Raw genomic sequence first — 19,861 nt, 5'->3', positions numbered from 1 at the left:
AATATAAATAGAAAATATAAAAAGAAAAATATTGCAATCATGCATTTTTTTTTTACTTTTTTTTTTTAATTCTGTGTCAGAAACAAGTTTCCATAAAGCATGGCATATGCATGCAATTATTTATATTCAGTTGTTCAGAATTGAATGCTTTTTAAACCCTTTAGACAAAATATAGTTAGACAAGGAGCTTTAAACAACAATTGCTCATAGTTAAAATCCTTTGGATGTCTTCATTTTGAATTTCCACTTTCATTTCTTTAATTTTTCTTATTTTATTCTGTGGTGGAAAAAAAAAAAAAAAACAGAACTGGTAGATGTAAACTCAGAATTGTGAGAAAGAAAGTCAGAATTCAGAGTTTATATCTTGCATTTTTTAATGTTTCCACCAGAGAATAAGTCTCTTCTTACTGCTCATTAAGAGAAAAACTAAGATGAAAATGAGAAAGAATGCAAATTGTGAGGTATCAGAAAAGTTGAAATTTTTGCTATTTATTATTTTTTTCTTCTGTACTGGAAACAAGCTTTCATAAAGAATTGCAAATACATTCATTTATTTATATTCAATAGTTAAAAGTTTAAGTGCTTTTAACCACATTAAACCTGACATGAAATAATAGTCAGAAAAACTATTTTGTTTTTGTCGTTGACTATTATCAGGCTTGTATAGTTAGAATATGGAGGTAAAAAACTGCTCAAATAAAAAAAAATGCAATTTGGTGCAGATGCTAATATTTGCATGATTAAATTCTGCTTGTAGTGTAAATATATAATGTAATGCAATCCAATGATGATTGAGAGATGAACAAATACACGTTCCTCAAAAGATGTGAGATGTTTTGGAGGCTTGAGAAGATCATTCCTCCACTGTGAAACAGTCAAAGCAAATTTTCTGGAAACAAACATTCCTCAAAAGATCAGATTTGAGACTAAAAATGATTCACGAAGAAACAAATCATCTGGAAATATTCTGACATTTACTTGAGAGCTAAAAGACCTGCAGACAAAGTCTAAACCATCAATCAGTAAATGCATCCTGATTCAGTAATTCTTAGATATTTATACTAGAAAACAAGACAAAAATAGTAAGGAATTTTTTTTTTTTTTTTTTTTTTTTTTTTGCAGTGTAATAGTCTGAAAAATCTTTTTTTTAAATGGAACTATCTATTGAACCTATAACCAACATATATTTTTTTTAAAGTTCGCATATGTATTTTTTTGTTGACTATCATTAGGTTTTTATGGCTCATATAGTCTGATATAGTGAGAATATGAAGGAAAAAACTGCTCAAACTTATTCAAAGACAAAAAAAATACGCAATTTGTTGCAGATGCTGATATTTGTAAGATTAAATTCTGCTTGTAATGTAAATCAGTTAGATGTTTATAACAGTACAGCAGATCCTACATAAAATGCTATTAATAATAAGTGTCTAAATAAGATGATATTGAAATGATTCAAACAAATAATGCAATTCAATCCAATGATGATTGAGAGATGAACAAATACACGTTCCTCAAAAAATGTGAGATGTTTTGGAGGCTTGAGATCATTCCTCCACTGTGAAACACTCAAAGCAAATTTTCTGGAAACAAACGTTCCTCAAAAGATCAGTTTTGAGACTAAAAAATGATTCATGAAGAAACAAATCATCTGGAAATATGACTACAGTTAATCTGACATTTACTTGAGAGCTAAAAGACTTGCAGAAAAAGTGTAAACTATCGTTTATAGGCCTGAGAAATAGGGTTAAAGAGCTCGGCGTTATTAAGACGTTGATGCAAATGATCTTCTCTTATCAGAAGGAGATTTTCTCTTTCTGTTTTACCAGCGGCTCTGGATGCAGGACACAGCGATTTACGCGTCACTTCCAATCCAGTGGCCAGATTTCACTGCTTTACTTTCATCTCTTCACTCATTCTTTCCACTCCCTGACACTTTTTTCTCCCCTCGTTGCCGTTTTCCCCCGTCTCTTTCAACTCCGGGCTTTGATTGAAAGCAAATGAGGCAGCTAACGTGTGGAAAGAGAGAAATTTACTTGCTGTAAGTTCATGCGGCGGCCGTCTTTCAGGATGGGCGCTCAGCCGCCTCGCGGGACAACAATATACGGCCAGCTGAATAAAGCGGCATAGCGAGCCGCGTTCCGGCGACATGATGGTTCTCTTCACGGACCATTTGCCACCAATGCCGTCTCTCTCCCTCGCCCTGTCGTTCTCTCCCTGGATTATTTCTACCTTCGCTTGTCTCGCAGGGTTAAAGGGCGAGACCGGATCCACCAGCAGGGGGGCAGAATTGAAATTCATTGATCCCATCACATTATATCAAGCACTGAAATGTGCTGAGCTTCACCTGATCTCTGGAGTCTTTTGTCGTTGTTCAGGTCCGGATCGTTCTTAAAAATGAGAGATGCTCATCACATCAGCAGTCCAATCATTTCTTGTGATGCGGCCAACTGTTCTAGTCTTTTTTATAAAGAAAAAAGGCACACATTTTGATATTATCAGATGAGATGATAACAAATCAGTACTTTTATAGTTTAGTTTATTGTAGTTAAAAAAAAAAAGCTAAAAACGTTTTTTCTTGGTTATACAATTGTTAAAGGAACGATACATTGTATCATTTTGCAAACATATGGAATTGCTACTTTTGAATGTCATCTGAACATTCTGAAACACATAGTAACATTGTAAAAACATTAGATGAATGTTTCAGAAAACAGTTCCAGTTCCACAAACAAAAGAAAAAAGGCACAAATCTCATGATTTTGATCAGTTCAGTTCATGCAATGTCATATTTTGATATCATTTTGATATGAAATGCATTGTAGAAAGTAGTTTTTGTTTAAATGAAATGAGTTGCTATTTGCCATTTTGCAAATATTATATAGTATGTAATATGTAGTATAATATAGCTTAGTTGGTTGTAGTTTTTAACGTGTTTTTTTCTTTCTGATTTACAATTCTGACCTTTTTTCTCTGAATTTTCGCATTCTGAGTTAATGAATATTTCTACAGATTATAATCCCCCATTAAAAAAAAACTAACAATGAAGTTAGATGAAAATACATTTCAAATTTACAGTAGCCTACATTTAGTCTAAATGCAAATGTGGATGGAATATAAATCAAAACTGTTACAAAAATCAAAAGTAAAAAAGGTAAAATTGTGACTTTCTCAAAATTCTCACAATTCTGATTTATTTTTCATGCAATTCTGAGAAAAGTCAGAATTGTGAAATATGAACTCGATTTTGACACTGAATAAATCTCTAGTCAACACACTTCTGGATATCCTTTGGATGTCTTCATTTTGATGTAAACTTGGAATCGTGAGACAGAAAGTCAGAATTGTATCTTCCACTACAGAATGTCTCATCTTACAATTACCTTTTTATTTATTTATTTTTTTATTCTGTGGCAGAAACAAGCTTCCCTGAATAACTTCATGTGCATGCATTTATTTTATATTCAGTATATTCAGCACTTCAAAAAATGCTTTTTTAAATTTAGATTTAGAATTTTTTTGTCTTGTTTCCAGCCAAAATATCAAAAAATTCTTAAATCAAGAAGGATTTTCTAGTCAAGTTAAAATTATTGTATTTGACCGGATCCACCAGCAGGGGGTCAGAATTGAAATTCATTGATCCCATCACATTATATCAAGCACTGAAATGTGCTGAGCTTCACCTGATCTCTGGAGTCTTTTGTCGTTGTTCAGGTCCAGATCGTTCTTAAAAATGAGAGATGCTCATCACATCAGCAGTCCAATCATTTCTCGTGATGCGGACAATTGCTCTAGTCATTTTTATAAAGAAAAAAGGCACATATTTTGATATTATCAGATGAGATGATAACAAATCAGTACTTTTATAGTTTAGTTTATTGTAGTTAAAAAAAAACAAAACTAAAAACGTTTTTTCTTGGTTATACGATTGTTAAAGGAAAGATACATTGTATCATTTTGCAAACATTATGGAATTTTACTTTAAAATGTTCTCTGAACATTCTGAAACACATAGTAACATTTTAAAAACCGTTAGATAAATGTTAAACTAAAACGTTTCAGAAAACAGTTCCACGAACAATGTATAAATAATATGTTTTGCTGTTTTAAATGTTATTGATGTCCCACAATTTGCACAGATTTTTTTAAATGATTTTATTCCTCTGTTTAAGAAAAATTGGTAGTAACATCATTCGTATGTCCGATAAGGAGAAAAATAAATGATCTTATTTCATTTTCCCTGTTTGTTTGTTTTTTGACAAATCACAATGAAAACCCAGCTAAAAATGTCTCAAAAACATTTTAAAAATATTGTCATTTTTCAAATATTATGGGAATGTTTACTTTTACTTTTAAATGTTCTGAAACACATAGTAACATTTTTAAAACATTAGATGAATGTTAAACTCAGACAAGCTGAAGAAAAAAAGACGTCTTGTAATCATTTCAATTCAATTCAGTTCAAACTGTTGATTTGATGCTCAATTCATTTTCACAATTCAGAATTTTTTCTTGCAATTGTGGTTTATATCATGCAATTCTGACTTTATTTTTCAGAATTGTGAGTTTATATCATGCAATTCTAATTTTATAACACGCAATTGCAACTTTTTATCTCACAATTTCTGAGAAAAAAGGTCAGAAATGTCAGAATTTTTTAAACGTTACGACTTTCAGAACATTCAAAAGTAACATTTCTAACGCTTTCGAAATGTGAAATTGGAATATTCCCTTAATGTTCACATAATGTTCACCAAGAACAGGCATTTTCAAAATATTCACAAATAACATTTATGACTTAAGTTGGGAACATCAGCACTGCTATAGTTTAGTTTTAGTTTAGTTTAGCTTTTTTGTGTATATAAAATGCTTACAATAATAAGCAAGAAAACATGTCAGGGAAAAGAGGCAGAAAACCTGTAAGCGCTTAAAATATTCCAAGGTTATTGCACAAAATATGATCAAACCAGCTTGTTTATTTAATTGTTCAGACAGTTTGGATCCAAACTAGTTTCAACCAGGTTGTATTTGCATATCTAGGATGCTCAGCTTTTGTCTAAGCAAAGTGGCATAACTAAAAACCTTGTGTTTTACACAGAAGTAATAAGTCATGCATTTAAATGGATTTATGTGTTGCTTGAGACTGCCGTTCAGACTCGTTCGGTCTCTGGTGTTAAAATTCTACCCACTAATTTCACCCTTCCAGACGCTTCTTCAAATGGCTTTTAAGGCCATTTCAACAGTTTTATCTCAGGACAGATACTAGTGAAGCAGAAAATAAAGAAAGTAGCGCAGCGCAGTCAGAGACGGCGTTTAGTTAAAGCGGACGTGCATTTGGAGCGAGGCGGCGGAGATTAGTTATCGTATGATGATGTTTGTCTGGTAAAGGTTTCCATTTAAATGCACCCGGTGGTTATTTTGCATAGTTCCCCTGCAATTTGCCTCAGCTCAGGACACACGCACTGTCATCCCGCTGTAATCTGTGGTAATTGGCAGGGGTAACGCCGTCTGACGGACACACACACACACACACACACACACACACACACACACACACACACACACACACACACAGCAGGTGGAGAGAAACCCCTGGCTTCACCGAGTGGAAGTACATCTGTCTGACATGAAGACTTGATGGGGCCTTTTATTTTAGTCTTTCGCTCACATGACAGTAAATGAAGATGTCTTTTGCATGAAACAAAGTACTTTGTCCTGCAGAAGGTGTCAGTCAAAGCAGAATACATCAAGAAGCAGCTAATCGGCCGCACGATTCGACAACACTTTAGCCCTGATTCTCTACTGGGAACATTCTCTGAACGTTCTGGCCAACGTTAGGAACAAACGTTCTTCTAGAAATGTTTAGAATAGAATTGTGGGATAAAACGTCGAAATTGAGATAAAGTCAGAATTGCATCATATAAACTCACAATTGTGAAAAATAAAGTCAGAGTTGTGGGATATAAACTTGCAATTCTGACTTTTTTCTTGCAATTGCCTGTTTATATCATGCAATTCATACTTTATAACTCTCAATTTCGACTTTTATCTCACAATTCTGACTTTTTTCTTAATTGTGAGTTTATATGATGCAATTATGACTTTATAACTCTCAATTTCGACTTTTTATCTCACAATTCTGACTTTTTTTTGCAACTGCGAGTTTATATAATGCAATTCAGACTTGATTACTCTTAATTTTGACTTTTTATCTCACAATTCTGACGTTTTTCTTACAATTGCAAGTTTATATCACGCAGTTCAGACTTTATAACTCAATTTTGACTTTTTATCAATTCTGACTTGACTTTTTTCACAATTCTGACTTTTTTCTTAATTGTGAGTTTATATGATGCAATTATGACTTTATTACTCTCAATTTCGACTTTTTATCTCACAATTCTGACTTTTTTTTGCAATCGCGCATTAATATGATGCAATTATGACTTTATAACTTTCAATTTCGACTTTTTATCTCACAATTCTGACTTTTTTCTTACAATTGCAAGTTTATATCACGCAGTTCAGACTTTATAACTCAATTTTGACTTTTTATCTCACAATTCTGACTTTTTTTTTTGCAATTGCGCATTTAGATGATGCAATTCATACTTTATAACTCTTAATTTCGACTTTTTATCTCACAATTCTGACCTTTTTTTGCAATTGCGAGTTTATATCACGCAGTTCAGACTTGATTACTCTCAATTTTGACTTTTTATCCCACAATTCTGACGTTTTTCTTACAATTGCAAGTTTATATCACGCAGTTCAGACTTTATAACTCAATTTTGACTTTTTATCAATTCTGACTTGACTTTTTTCACAATTCTGACTTTTTTCTTAATTGTGAGTTTATATGATGCAATTATGACTTTATTACTCTCAATTTCGACTTTTTATCTCACAATTCTGACTTTTTTTTTGCAATCGCGCATTAATATGATGCAATTATGACTTTATAACTTTCAATTTCGACTTTTTATCTCACAATTCTGACTTTTTTCTTACAATTGCAAGTTTATATCACGCAGTTCAGACTTTATAACTCAATTTTGACTTTTTATCTCACAATTCTGACTTTTTTTTTTGCAATTGCGCATTTAGATGATGCAATTCATACTTTATAACTCTTAATTTCGACTTTTTATCTCACAATTCTGACCTTTTTTTGCAATTGCGAGTTTATATCACGCAGTTCAGACTTGATTACTCTCAATTTTGACTTTATCCCACAATTCTGACGTTTTTCTTACAATTGCAAGTTTATATCACGCAGTTCAGACTTTATAACTCAATTTTGACTTTTTATCAATTCTGACTTGACTTTTTTCACAATTCTGACTTTTTTCTTAATTGTGAGTTTATATGATGCAATTATGACTTTATAACTTTCAATTTCGACTTTTTATCTCACAATTCTGACTTTTTTCTCACAATTGGAAGTTTATATCATGCAATTCAGACTTTATAACTCGCAATTGCGACTTATCTTACAATTCAGATGTTTTTCCTGTTATTGCGAGTTTATATCACAATTCTGAAAAAAAAGTCAGAATTGTAAGATAAAAAGTTGCAAAAAACTTTTTTTTAATTCAGTGGCAGAAACGGCCTTCCATTTGTTTAAGAATGTTCTCAAGTCTTTTTCTCACATGACAATAAATGAAGATGTCTTTTGAATGAAACAAAGTACTTTGTCCTAAAAACCTAGGACTAGGTGACAAAAGTAGTTTTTAAAAAAAATAATATTAAATATTTAAAGAAAAGTTGAATTGACATTAGTGTTCCAAGAGGCAAAGTTGTTCAGAATGAGAGGATCTATCCTATCTTAATGTATGAGCATTTTACTTAGCAATTTACCATTTACTATTTACAAGGCCATTTACCATAGAAATAGTTTTTTAAGCCTTTTTAACTGTTATAGCGCCATGAAACTTTGCATGCTTGTTAAGAGTCATCTGACACATATTTTCAAGAAGTTTTATAAAATTTTGAGTTTTCGTTTAGGTTGTTTAGGCTTTTAGGTATATGTGGTCAAGCCCCTTTTCTAAATGACCAAAATGTCACTTTTTTGACTCCCAATTCTGAGAAACTCAAAATTGTGAGACATACGCTTATAATGGTGAAATATAAATTAAAATTGCGAGATACAAACTCAGAATTGTGAAATATAAATGTAGAATTATAAGGTTTAAACTCAGAATTGTGAGAATAAAATCTGATTTGTGAGGTATATATTCAAAATTGCAAGATATAAACTCAAAATTGCAAGATATAAACTCGAAACTGCGAGATATAAACTCAAATTTGTGAAATATAAATTCAGAATTCAGATTTGTGAGATATAAACTTGAAATTGCAAGACACAAACTCATAATTGTGAGATATAAATGTAGAATTATAAGGTTTAAACTCAGAATTGTGAGAATAAAATCTGATTTGTGAGATATATATTCAGAATTGCGAGATATAAACTCGAAATTGTGAAATATAAATTCAGAATTCAGATTTGTGAGATATAAACTTGAAATTGCAAGATGAAAATTCAGAATTGTGAAATATAAATGTAGAATTATTAGGTTTAAACTCAGAATTGTGAGAAAACTAATTCTGAATTCAGAATTGCGAGACATAAACGTAGAATTGCAAGATAAAAAGAAATAACCTTGCAACTGAGAAAATGACCTTTTATTATGGCCGAAACAAGTTTCTATACAAATTGCTTGTATTCTTTATTCTACAAGTCAGTTTGGATAAAAACATCTGCTCAATGCATACATGTAAATCTAAGTGTTAAATCATATGCTGATATAATATGTACTTTCTATTTTCCATTCTGTCTTTTCAGGGTCTCATTTTAGGGTCGTGACCCACTAGTTTGAAGTGTTTTACGTATTTTTACTCAAACGTGTGAGATCAAATGAGGTGTTTTCTCTCTCTCCTCGGTGTTTGGTGTTCAGTCTGAGTTTGTGTCTCTCTGTCCCGCTGAGAAGAGCAATACACGGATATGAAACCATATCAAGGAGAAAAATAGTTGCTGTTTCATCAAAAACCTTGTTGTTCTTCATGTAGCTCATGTGCCAGAGTGGAGGACCAAATGTGTCTTCTATATATTTTATATTTTAAATTCCATACATTTGCATGTTTATGTCACACACTATGCAGAAACAATTTAAAGCAGTTTAAAAAAAAATATTTAAAAGTGTTTATATTTTACAATTTTGACATTTGAATGAATGTTGAAATAAACCTGTGCTTTCTGATGTTTTTCAGAATCACGCACCTTCAGATCTCTACCTGATGACCAAGAACCCAGAAGATTCACCCAATGAAGCGGACGTGCTGGAGATCCAGTTCACTAAAGGTTAGTAAAAGTTCCCACAAATATGCTGCAAATTGCTGATTCGTGCTGATTTAAAAGCAATACATGCACAAATCTCATAGTGAGTGAACTATTTCATGTGTCAGTTAACTACTGTCTAACATTAAATTAACATTAATTGCAGAAAAAAAAAATATTCATGTAAAAAAAAATTATATTACTAGCTAGGTCTTGATAAAGCTGGACCAGAAAGTTTGAAAAGATAAAAAAAAAGTAGTTTTAAAAGCTTGAAATATAAATAAATTAAACTTTTAAGTGTATTTAAATAAAAAGCATAATTTAATATTGTAATAACATTTTGTAATTTAACAGTTTTTTTCTGTATTTTTGATCAAATAAATACAGCTTTGGTAAGATACCAAAACATTAAAAATTGTACTTATCCTAAATAATATTGTGAAATATTATTACAATGTAAAAAAGGTTTTTCTATATTAATATACATTAAAATCTAATTTATATCTGTAATTAAAGTTGAATTTTCAGCATCATTAGTTCAGTCTTTAGTGTCACATGATCCTTCAGAAATCATTCTAATATGCTTTTTTTATTATCAGTATTGAAAACAGCTATGCTGCTTAATACTTATTTGGAACTTGTGATACTTTTTTCAGCTTTCTCTGATCAATAAAAGGTTAAAAAGAACAGCATTTATTTTAAATAAAAAAAGGTTTTCTGAAGGATCATGTGACACTTAAGACTGGAGTAACAGCTGATGAAAATTCTGCTTTGCATCGCAGAAATAAATTAAATTTTAAAGTGTATCCAAATAAAACCAATTATTTTATATTGTAATAACATTTTGCAATTTTACTGTTTTTTCTGTATTTTAGATCAAATAAATGCAGTTTTAGTAAGCAGAAGAGGCTCCTTTAAAAACATTACAAATCTTACCGATCCCAAACTTTTGAGCAGTTTGTGCATAGAGCTGTGCAATAATGCAGTTTTAATTTCTGTGATGATATAAACAATCATACAGTCAATATGTGAAATACTATAAGAAATATTACGAGAGTGAAGTTGAAATACTACGAAAATAAAGTCGCAAAACTACAAGAGTAAAGTCGAAATATTTTATGAGTATATATATATTAGCATAAATATTTTGAAAGTAAAAAAAGTAGAAATACTACGAGGGTAAAGTCGAAATATTTATTTGAGAGTAAAGTCAAGATGACTTGAAAAAATTATAAATATTTTGAGAGCAAAGTCGAAATACTGCAAGAGTAAAGTTGAAATATTATGATAGTAAAATTGCAGTATTTTAAGAGTAAGGTCGAAATATTTAGAGAGCAAAGTCGAAATACTACGAGGGTAAAGTCTAAATACCACAAGAGTAAAGTCAAAAAACTACGAGAGTAAAGTTGAAATATTTTAAGAGTAAAGTTGAAATATTTTAAGAGTAAAGTTGAGATATTACGAGAGTAAAATTGCAGTATTTTAAGAGTAAAGTCAACATACTATGAGAGTAAAGTTGAAATATTTTAAGAGTAAAGTTGAAATATTTTAAGAGTAAAGTTGAGATATTACAAGAGTAAAATTGCAGTATTTTAAGAGTAAAGTCAACATACTATGAGAGTAAAGTTGAAATATTTTAAGAGTAAAGTTGAAATATTTTAAGAGTAAAGTTGAAATATTTTAAGAGTAAAGTTGAGATATTACGAGAGTAAAATTGCAGTATTTTAAGAGTAAAGTTGAAATATTTTAAGAGTAAAGTCGAAATACTACGAGAATAAAGTCAAAATATTTCGAAAGTAAAAAAAAGTCTAAATACTACGAGAGTAAAGTTGAAATATTTTAAGATTAAAGTTGAAATATTACGAGAGTAAAATTGCAGTATTTTAAGAGTAAAGTCGAAATACTACGAGAATAAAGTCAAAATATTTCGAAAGTAAAAAAAAGTAAAAATACTACGAGGGTAAAGTCTAAATACTACGAGAATAAAGTCAAAATATTTTGAAAGTAAAAAAAAAGTCTAAATACTACGAGGGTAAAGTCTAAATACTACAAGAGTAAAGTAAAAAAACTACGAGAGTAAAGTTGAAATATTTTAAGAGTAAAGTTGAAATATTTTAAGAGTAAAGTTGCAGTATTTTAAGAGTAAAGTCGAAATACTACGAGAGTAAAGTCAAAAAACTACGAGAGTAAAGTTGAAATATTTTAAGAGTAAAGTTGAAATATTTTAAGAGTAAAGTTGCAGTATTTTAAGAGTAAAGTCGAAATATTTTAAGAGTAAAGTTGAAATATTTTAAGAGTAAAGTTGAAATATTTTAAGAGTAAAGTTGAGATATTACGAGAGTAAAATTGCAGTATTTTAAGAGTAAGGTCGAAATATTTTAAGAGTAAAGTCGAAATACTACGAGAATAAAGTCAAAATATTTCAAAAGTAAAAAAAAAGTAGAAATACTACAAGGGTAAAGTCAAAATACTATGAGAGTAAAGTTGAAATATTTTAAGAGTAAAGTTGAAATATTTTAAGAGTAAAGTTGAAATATTTTAAGAGTAAAGTTGAAATATTTTAAGAGTAAAGTTGAAATATTTTAAGAGTAAAGTTGAGATATTACGAGAGTAAAATTGCAGTATTTTAAGAGTAAAGTCGAAATATTTTAAGAGTAAAGTCGAAATACTACGAGAATAAAGTCTAAATATTTCGAAAGTAAAAAAAAAAGTAGAAATACTACGAGGGTAAAGTCTAAATACTACAAGAGTAAAGTCAAAAAACAACGAGAGTAAAGTTGAAATATTTTAAGAGTAAAGTTGAGAAATTTTAAGAGTAAAGTTGAGATATTACGAGAGTAAAATTGCAGTATTTTAAGAGTAAAGTCGAAATACTACGAGAATAAAGTCAAAATATTTCGAAAGTAAAAAAAAGTAAAAATACTACAAGAGTAAAGTCAAAAAACTACGAGAGTAAAGTTGAAATATTTTAAGAGTAAAGTTGAAATATTACGAGAGTAAAGTTGCAGTATTTTAAGAGTAAAGTCAACTTACTATGAGAGTAAAGTCGAAATATTTTTACAAATCTTACCGATCCCAAACTTTTGAGCAGTTTGTTCATAGAGCTGTGCAATAATGCAGTTTTAATGTCTGTAATGATATAAACAATCATACAGTCAATATGTGAAATACTATAAGAAATATTACGAGAGTGAAGTTGAAATACTACGAAAATAAAGTCGCAAAACTACAAGAGTAAAGTCGAAATATTTTATGAGTATATATATATTAGCATAAATATTTTGAAAGTAAAAAAAGTAGAAATACTACGAGGGTAAAGTCGAAATATTTATTTGAGAGTAAAGTCAAGATGACTTGAAAAAATTATAAATATTTTGAGAGCAAAGTCGAAATACTGCAAGAGTAAAGTTGAAATATTATGATAGTAAAATTGCAGTATTTTAAGAGTAAGGTCGAAATATTTAGAGAGCAAAGTCGAAATACTACGAGGGTAAAGTCTAAATACCACAAGAGTAAAGTCAAAAAACTACGAGAGTAAAGTTGAAATATTTTAAGAGTAAAGTTGAAATATTTTAAGAGTAAAGTTGAGATATTACGAGAGTAAAATTGCAGTATTTTAAGAGTAAAGTCAACATACTATGAGAGTAAAGTTGAAATATTTTAAGAGTAAAGTTGAAATATTTTAAGAGTAAAGTTGAGATATTACAAGAGTAAAATTGCAGTATTTTAAGAGTAAAGTCAACATACTATGAGAGTAAAGTTGAAATATTTTAAGAGTAAAGTTGAAATATTTTAAGAGTAAAGTTGAAATATTTTAAGAGTAAAGTTGAGATATTACGAGAGTAAAATTGCAGTATTTTAAGAGTAAAGTTGAAATATTTTAAGAGTAAAGTCGAAATACTACGAGAATAAAGTCAAAATATTTCGAAAGTAAAAAAAAGTCTAAATACTACGAGAGTAAAGTTGAAATATTTTAAGATTAAAGTTGAAATATTACGAGAGTAAAATTGCAGTATTTTAAGAGTAAAGTCGAAATACTACGAGAATAAAGTCAAAATATTTCGAAAGTAAAAAAAAGTAAAAATACTACGAGGGTAAAGTCTAAATACTACGAGAATAAAGTCAAAATATTTTGAAAGTAAAAAAAAAGTCTAAATACTACGAGGGTAAAGTCTAAATACTACAAGAGTAAAGTAAAAAAACTACGAGAGTAAAGTTGAAATATTTTAAGAGTAAAGTTGAAATATTTTAAGAGTAAAGTTGCAGTATTTTAAGAGTAAAGTCGAAATACTACGAGAGTAAAGTCAAAAAACTACGAGAGTAAAGTTGAAATATTTTAAGAGTAAAGTTGAAATATTTTAAGAGTAAAGTTGCAGTATTTTAAGAGTAAAGTCGAAATATTTTAAGAGTAAAGTTGAAATATTTTAAGAGTAAAGTTGAAATATTTTAAGAGTAAAGTTGAGATATTACGAGAGTAAAATTGCAGTATTTTAAGAGTAAGGTCGAAATATTTTAAGAGTAAAGTCGAAATACTACGAGAATAAAGTCAAAATATTTCAAAAGTAAAAAAAAAGTAGAAATACTACAAGGGTAAAGTCAAAATACTATGAGAGTAAAGTTGAAATATTTTAAGAGTAAAGTTGAAATATTTTAAGAGTAAAGTTGAAATATTTTAAGAGTAAAGTTGAAATATTTTAAGAGTAAAGTTGAAATATTTTAAGAGTAAAGTTGAAATATTTTAAGAGTAAAGTTGAGATATTACGAGAGTAAAATTGCAGTATTTTAAGAGTAAAGTCGAAATATTTTAAGAGTAAAGTCGAAATACTACGAGAATAAAGTCTAAATATTTCGAAAGTAAAAAAAAAAGTAGAAATACTACGAGGGTAAAGTCTAAATACTACAAGAGTAAAGTCAAAAAACAACGAGAGTAAAGTTGAAATATTTTAAGAGTAAAGTTGAGAAATTTTAAGAGTAAAGTTGAGATATTACGAGAGTAAAATTGCAGTATTTTAAGAGTAAAGTCGAAATACTACGAGAATAAAGTCAAAATATTTCGAAAGTAAAAAAAAGTAAAAATACTACAAGAGTAAAGTCAAAAAACTACGAGAGTAAAGTTGAAATATTTTAAGAGTAAAGTTGAAATATTACGAGAGTAAAGTTGCAGTATTTTAAGAGTAAAGTCAACTTACTATGAGAGTAAAGTCGAAATATTTTTACAAATCTTACCGATCCCAAACTTTTGAGCAGTTTGTTCATAGAGCTGTGCAATAATGCAGTTTTAATGTCTGTAATGATAAAAACAATCATACAGTCAATATGTGGTTTATATGTGATGAACAAGCATCTGAGTGTGTGTTTGTGCTTGGGTCAGCCTCTGCTTGGTTCTCAAAGGAACTGTTTTCAGGCAGTTAAACAAAGTCGAAGTCTCGTTCCCATATTTGTGGAATTAGAATTTGAATGGTTGTGTGGGACCCCGAGTGAACTAGTAATGTGATTTTATCAGACAGCGATGTCATTGTGCTCTATGATCCGTTTTGATCGGCCATCAGTATTCATAGATATTTGAGCACGTCCATTTAATGTCCATGAGAAAAGCTGTTTTAGTGATTCTCACAATAGAAGCCCCCCGTCGCCGCCCCGCTCCTGTAAAGACCTGGTTTATCTTTCTATTCTGCTGCCTCTTTTCTTCTCCTCACTTTCTCAGCACTCTCTCTCATTGATAAAAAAGAATTTTAACGACCAAACCTTTTCCCTCTTGTCATTTTAACCCCCGTTCCTTTTGCCACGTCTTCTGCTGCTCCTCAAAAGGGGAACGGCGCGAACCGCGGGGAAAGAGTGGAAAAATGTAAAGCGGTAATTTTTCCTACAACTGTGTCTTCTGTCCTATTGTTGCCTTTCTAAGGCCCAGAGAATGAGCGCCGTGAATGCGGTCCAGAAAGAGAGAGGGAGAAGTGGCCGAGGGAGACTCCGTCTTCATGCGGTGTTTCATTTATTTGAACTTTTAATCTAATTATTAACTATTTGAAGGGCTCAAGGGCTTTGTCCGCCGGCCGCCGCTGCTCTTCTGGGTGCCCTGTGGCCTGAGGACTCTGGATATGGGAAAACCTCTCGTCTGAGAATGTTTGGCCGAAAGTGTCATTATCTATTCGTTTACAGTTCAAAGTGAGTTTTAAGTTTCAAAAAGTGCAAGAAATGAGTCATTAAAGTTGCCATAAAGGTCATAAACCTCCAACCTGTGCCATATCTTGAGCTAAAACGTGACACAACACCAGGGTTATTATAGTTACTTGATTTTGTTACTTCAAATAAATGTCCACTAACATAAAATATCAATAAACTGATTTATAAATGAGCTCGTTTCTATTCAACTGGTTCACAAGGAAACATTTCTCATTTTCGAGAGTAAAGTCAAAATACTATGAGAGTAAAGTTGAAATATTTCAAGATTAAAGTCGAAATGCTTCGAGAGTCGAAATGTCAAAAGAATAAAGTTGAAATACTATGAGAATAAATTCAAATTTAAGCTCAAATTTCAACTTTAAATTCAAATGTCAAATTTCATGTTAAAAACTGCATTAATATATTTTTTTTAATTGTGATCCATTGAAAAAATAACTACATTGGAGTTTAAAAAAGACACGAGCGTCAGTTAATAATGATTAAATGATTGAAAGTTTTGGCCGTGAGGCTAAAAAGTAAAAAGAAATGTCATAAAGAGACCACATGAGTCAAGAAAGTTGCGAAGTGGGAGAATCAGTAACATTTGATTTCATATCCTCCAGTTATTTGATGCTAAACCTGACATGACAGTTGTAACCTGCCTAATCTGAGAAACTATTATTGTCGAAATACTACAAGAGTAAAGTCAAAATATTACAAGAATGAAGTCAAAATATTACGAGAATAAAGTCAAAATATTTCGAAAGTAAGATCAAAATGACAAGGAAAAAAAGTAGAAATACTAAGAAGGTAAAGTAAAAGAAACTATGAGAGTAAAGTCGAAATATTTTTTTGAGAGTAAAGTCAAGATGACAAGAAAAAAGTCGAAATATTTTAATAGTAAAGTCCAAATACTACGAGAGTAAAGGTGAAATATTATGAAAAGTAAAGTCAAGATGTCAAGAAAAAAGTTTACATTTTTTGAGAGTAAAGTCAAAATACAACGAGAGTAAATTCGAAATATTTTAAGAGTAAAGTCGAAATATTCCGAAAGTAAAGTCAAGATGACAAGGAAAAAAAGTAAATACTATGAGAGTAAAGTTGAAATATTTTAAGATTAAAGTCAAAATACTACAAGAGTAAAGTCGAAATATTACGTGAGCAAAGTTGCAGTATTTTAAGAGTAAAGTCAACATAATATGAGAGTAAAGTCGAAATATTTTAAGAGTAAAGTCAAGATGACAAGGAAAAAAGTAAATATTTCGATAGTAAAGTTAAAATATTTTAAAAGTCAAAATACTACGAGAGTAAAGATGAAATATTTTAAGAATAAAGTCAAAATACTACAAGAGTAAAGTCGAAATATTACGTGAGCAAAGTTGCAGTATTTTAAGAGTAAAGTCAACATAATATGAGAGTAAAGTCGAAATATTTTAAGAGTAAAGTCAAGATGACAAGGAAAAAAGTAAATATTTCGATAGTAAAGTTAAAATATTTTAAAAGTCAAAATACTACGAGAGTAAAGTTGAAATATTTTAAGATTAAAGTCAAAATACTACAAGAGTAAAGTCGAAATATTACGTGAGCAAAGTTGCAGTATTTTAAGAGTAAAGTCAACATACTATGAGAGTAAAGTCGAAATATTTTAAGAATAAAGACGAAATACTACAAGAGTAAAGTCGAAATATTACGTGAGCAAAGTTGCAGTATTTTAAGAGTAAAGTCAACATACTATGAGAGTAAAGTCAAGATGACAAGAAAAAAGTTTACATTTTTTGAGAGTAAAGTCAAAATACTACGAGAGTAAAGTTGAAATACTACAAGAGTAAAGTTGCAGTATTTTGAGAATGAAGTCGAAATATTACGACTTTAATCTTGTAATCCTAGATTTTTTTTCTACGTGGAACTAAAGCGCTGTCGTAGTGGTCACCATGAACTGTTGCTGAAAATTCAAGTTTTTAAATTGATGTTAAAGACTGCATGAGGATTTTGTTCTCTGATACATAATAACAACATACGGGTTTGAAATGATGTGCGTGTGAGTAAATACTGATAACGTGATTGTAGTTCTTGCCTGAGTTCTCTGTCATGTGTCGTTCTACCAGAGCTTTACGTTTACAGCTGTGAACGGACGAGCAGAAGCGCAGCCTTTCCTTCATAAGCGTGTTAAATGCTAATCAGACCCGTGTAGGGATCTTTTCTTCCTCTTTCCAAAGTCTTCTCCGCCCCCTTTCCATTCGTATCCTCCACCTCTGGCCTCTGAGCCGCTCATTTCACGCTATGAATAAGTCGACTATTCAGCGTGATTTATTTATGGGAGTGGAGTGTGTTTGCTCTGACGTTACAGGACGCCTGGAATACAAGCAGACTGATCTGATCACACAAAACATATCTAGACTCTTCAGATACACTTAAACGTGACATTTGTGTCACTTATTCATGTGAAGAAAGATAAATACATTTTGAGTTTATTTAAACTGGTAAAACAACAGATGTAGTGTTAAAAAATCTGTTTATTTATCCATTAATCGATCCGTTTGTCCAATTATCTATCCATCGATATATCTGTTTATCCATTGTTTTAACATTCTGTCATTCTGTCTTCACACTAATGTTAATGTTGGTTCTATCAGGTGTTCCAGTCAAAGTCACGCATGTTAAGGAAGGAAAGTCCAAAGACACGCCGCTGGAGATCTTCTGCTATCTGAATGAGATCGGGTGAGTTTAAACTATTGAACAACAACTTAAATATGACTTCAGAAGACATAAAATATTGAAATAGACTAATATTCTGAAACTTTTTATGCTGTTTTTGTCCTTTTTAGAGCTTGACAGTATGGTCTCTATGAACTGTTGCTGATTCAGAATTCATATGTCAAATTTTAATTTAAATTCAAATTTCAAAATTGTAAAAAAAAAAAAAAAAAATTCAAAATTGAAATTTGACATTTGAATTAAAATTTTAAACAAATAAATGTAAATACATTTTAAATTCATGTTAAAATCTGTTGAAATACTACGAAAATAAAGTCAAAATACTACGAAAATAAAGTCAAAATATTAAGACAATAAAGTCAAAATACTGCAACAGTAAAGTTGAAATATTACAAGAGTAAGGTCAAAATATTATGAGAATAAAGACAAAATATAAAGAAAATAAAGTCGAAATACTACGAGAATAAAGTTGAAATATTAGGAGAATAAAATCAAAATACTACAAGAATAAAGTCCAAATATTAAGAGAATAAAGTCTAAATACTACGAGAATAAAGTCGAAATACTACGAGAATAAAGTCAAAATACTACGAGAATAAAATCGAAATACTACACGAATAAAGTTGAAATACTGTGAGAGTAAAATCTAAATATTTTGAGAATAAGGTTGAAATATTATGAGAATAAAATCAAAATATTACAAGAATAAAGTCTAAATACTACGAGAATAAAATCGAAATACTATGAGAATAAAGTTTAAATATTTGAGAGTACAGTTGAAATACAACAAGAGTAAAATGAAAAATTACAAAAATAAAGTCCAAATATTAAGAGAATAAAGTCGAAATACTACGAGAATAAAGTAAAAAAACTGCGAGAGTAAAGGCAAAATGCTACAAGAATAAGGTCAAAATATTACGGAAATAAAGTCGAAATATTAAGAGAATAAAGTAGAAATACTACAGGAATAAAGTCAAAATACAAAAAAAGTCTAAATATTACGAGAATAAAGATGAAATACTGCAAGAGTAAAATCTAAATATTTTGAGAATAAAGTGTAAATATTACGAGAATAAAATTGAAATACTAAAAAAAAGTCTAAATATTAGGAGAATAAGGTAGAAATATTTACTGTCACGCCTTCAGGAGTGATCTGATATCTTGGGCATCTGATCAGAGCTTGTGTTTCACTGTGGCTCCTTAAGAGGGCGATCAGAAACTTCAGATTTAATCCATTCATACTCAGCCACATAAACATACAGATGTCATTTGGTCCAGTAAGTGTATGTGTCACTGGAGAATATGTGCTTTTTATTGATTGATCAATAACCCACTCTCTGGTTTGACAGTGGAAAGCATGGTGTGGGGAGAATCGATATCGTGGAGAACCGCTTCATTGGAATGAAGTCCAGAGGTGCGAATCTCAATTCATTTTACATTCATGCATTTGTCAGATTCTTCATCTAAAGCGACTTACATTGCCTTCAAGATTCACGTTTTATTAGTTTATGCATTCACTGGGAATCAAACCCATGACCTTGCAATTGCTAGGGAAAACAAATGGTTGTTCACTAAAGCATTGCTATTATTATTATTATTGTTGTTACTGCAATTATTATTAACTAAATAAGTATAATATAAATAACT

The 19,861-nt window shown here is 30.3% G+C and overlaps 1 protein-coding gene across 1 annotated transcript in view; it reads left to right on the top strand.

The window, feature by feature from the left end:
- Positions 1–19,681, top strand: part of LOC141334948 (argininosuccinate synthase-like) — a 35,193-nt gene extending 15,512 nt beyond the window's left edge. Inside the window, exons 9-11 of the mRNA XM_073840169.1 lie at positions 9,274–9,364; positions 18,133–18,217; positions 19,564–19,681. Coding sequence (XP_073696270.1) covers positions 9,274–9,364; positions 18,133–18,217; positions 19,564–19,681 — 294 coding nt within the window. The remainder of the gene's footprint in view (positions 1–9,273; positions 9,365–18,132; positions 18,218–19,563) is intronic.
- The last annotated feature ends 180 nt before the right edge of the window (positions 19,682–19,861 follow it).

Source organism: Garra rufa, chromosome 5, assembly GCF_049309525.1.
Source record: "Garra rufa chromosome 5, GarRuf1.0, whole genome shotgun sequence".
Lineage (NCBI taxonomy): Eukaryota > Metazoa > Chordata > Actinopteri > Cypriniformes > Cyprinidae > Garra > Garra rufa.
Note: the sequence above shows the minus strand (reverse complement) of the source record. Positions and strands in the feature narration are given on the sequence as shown.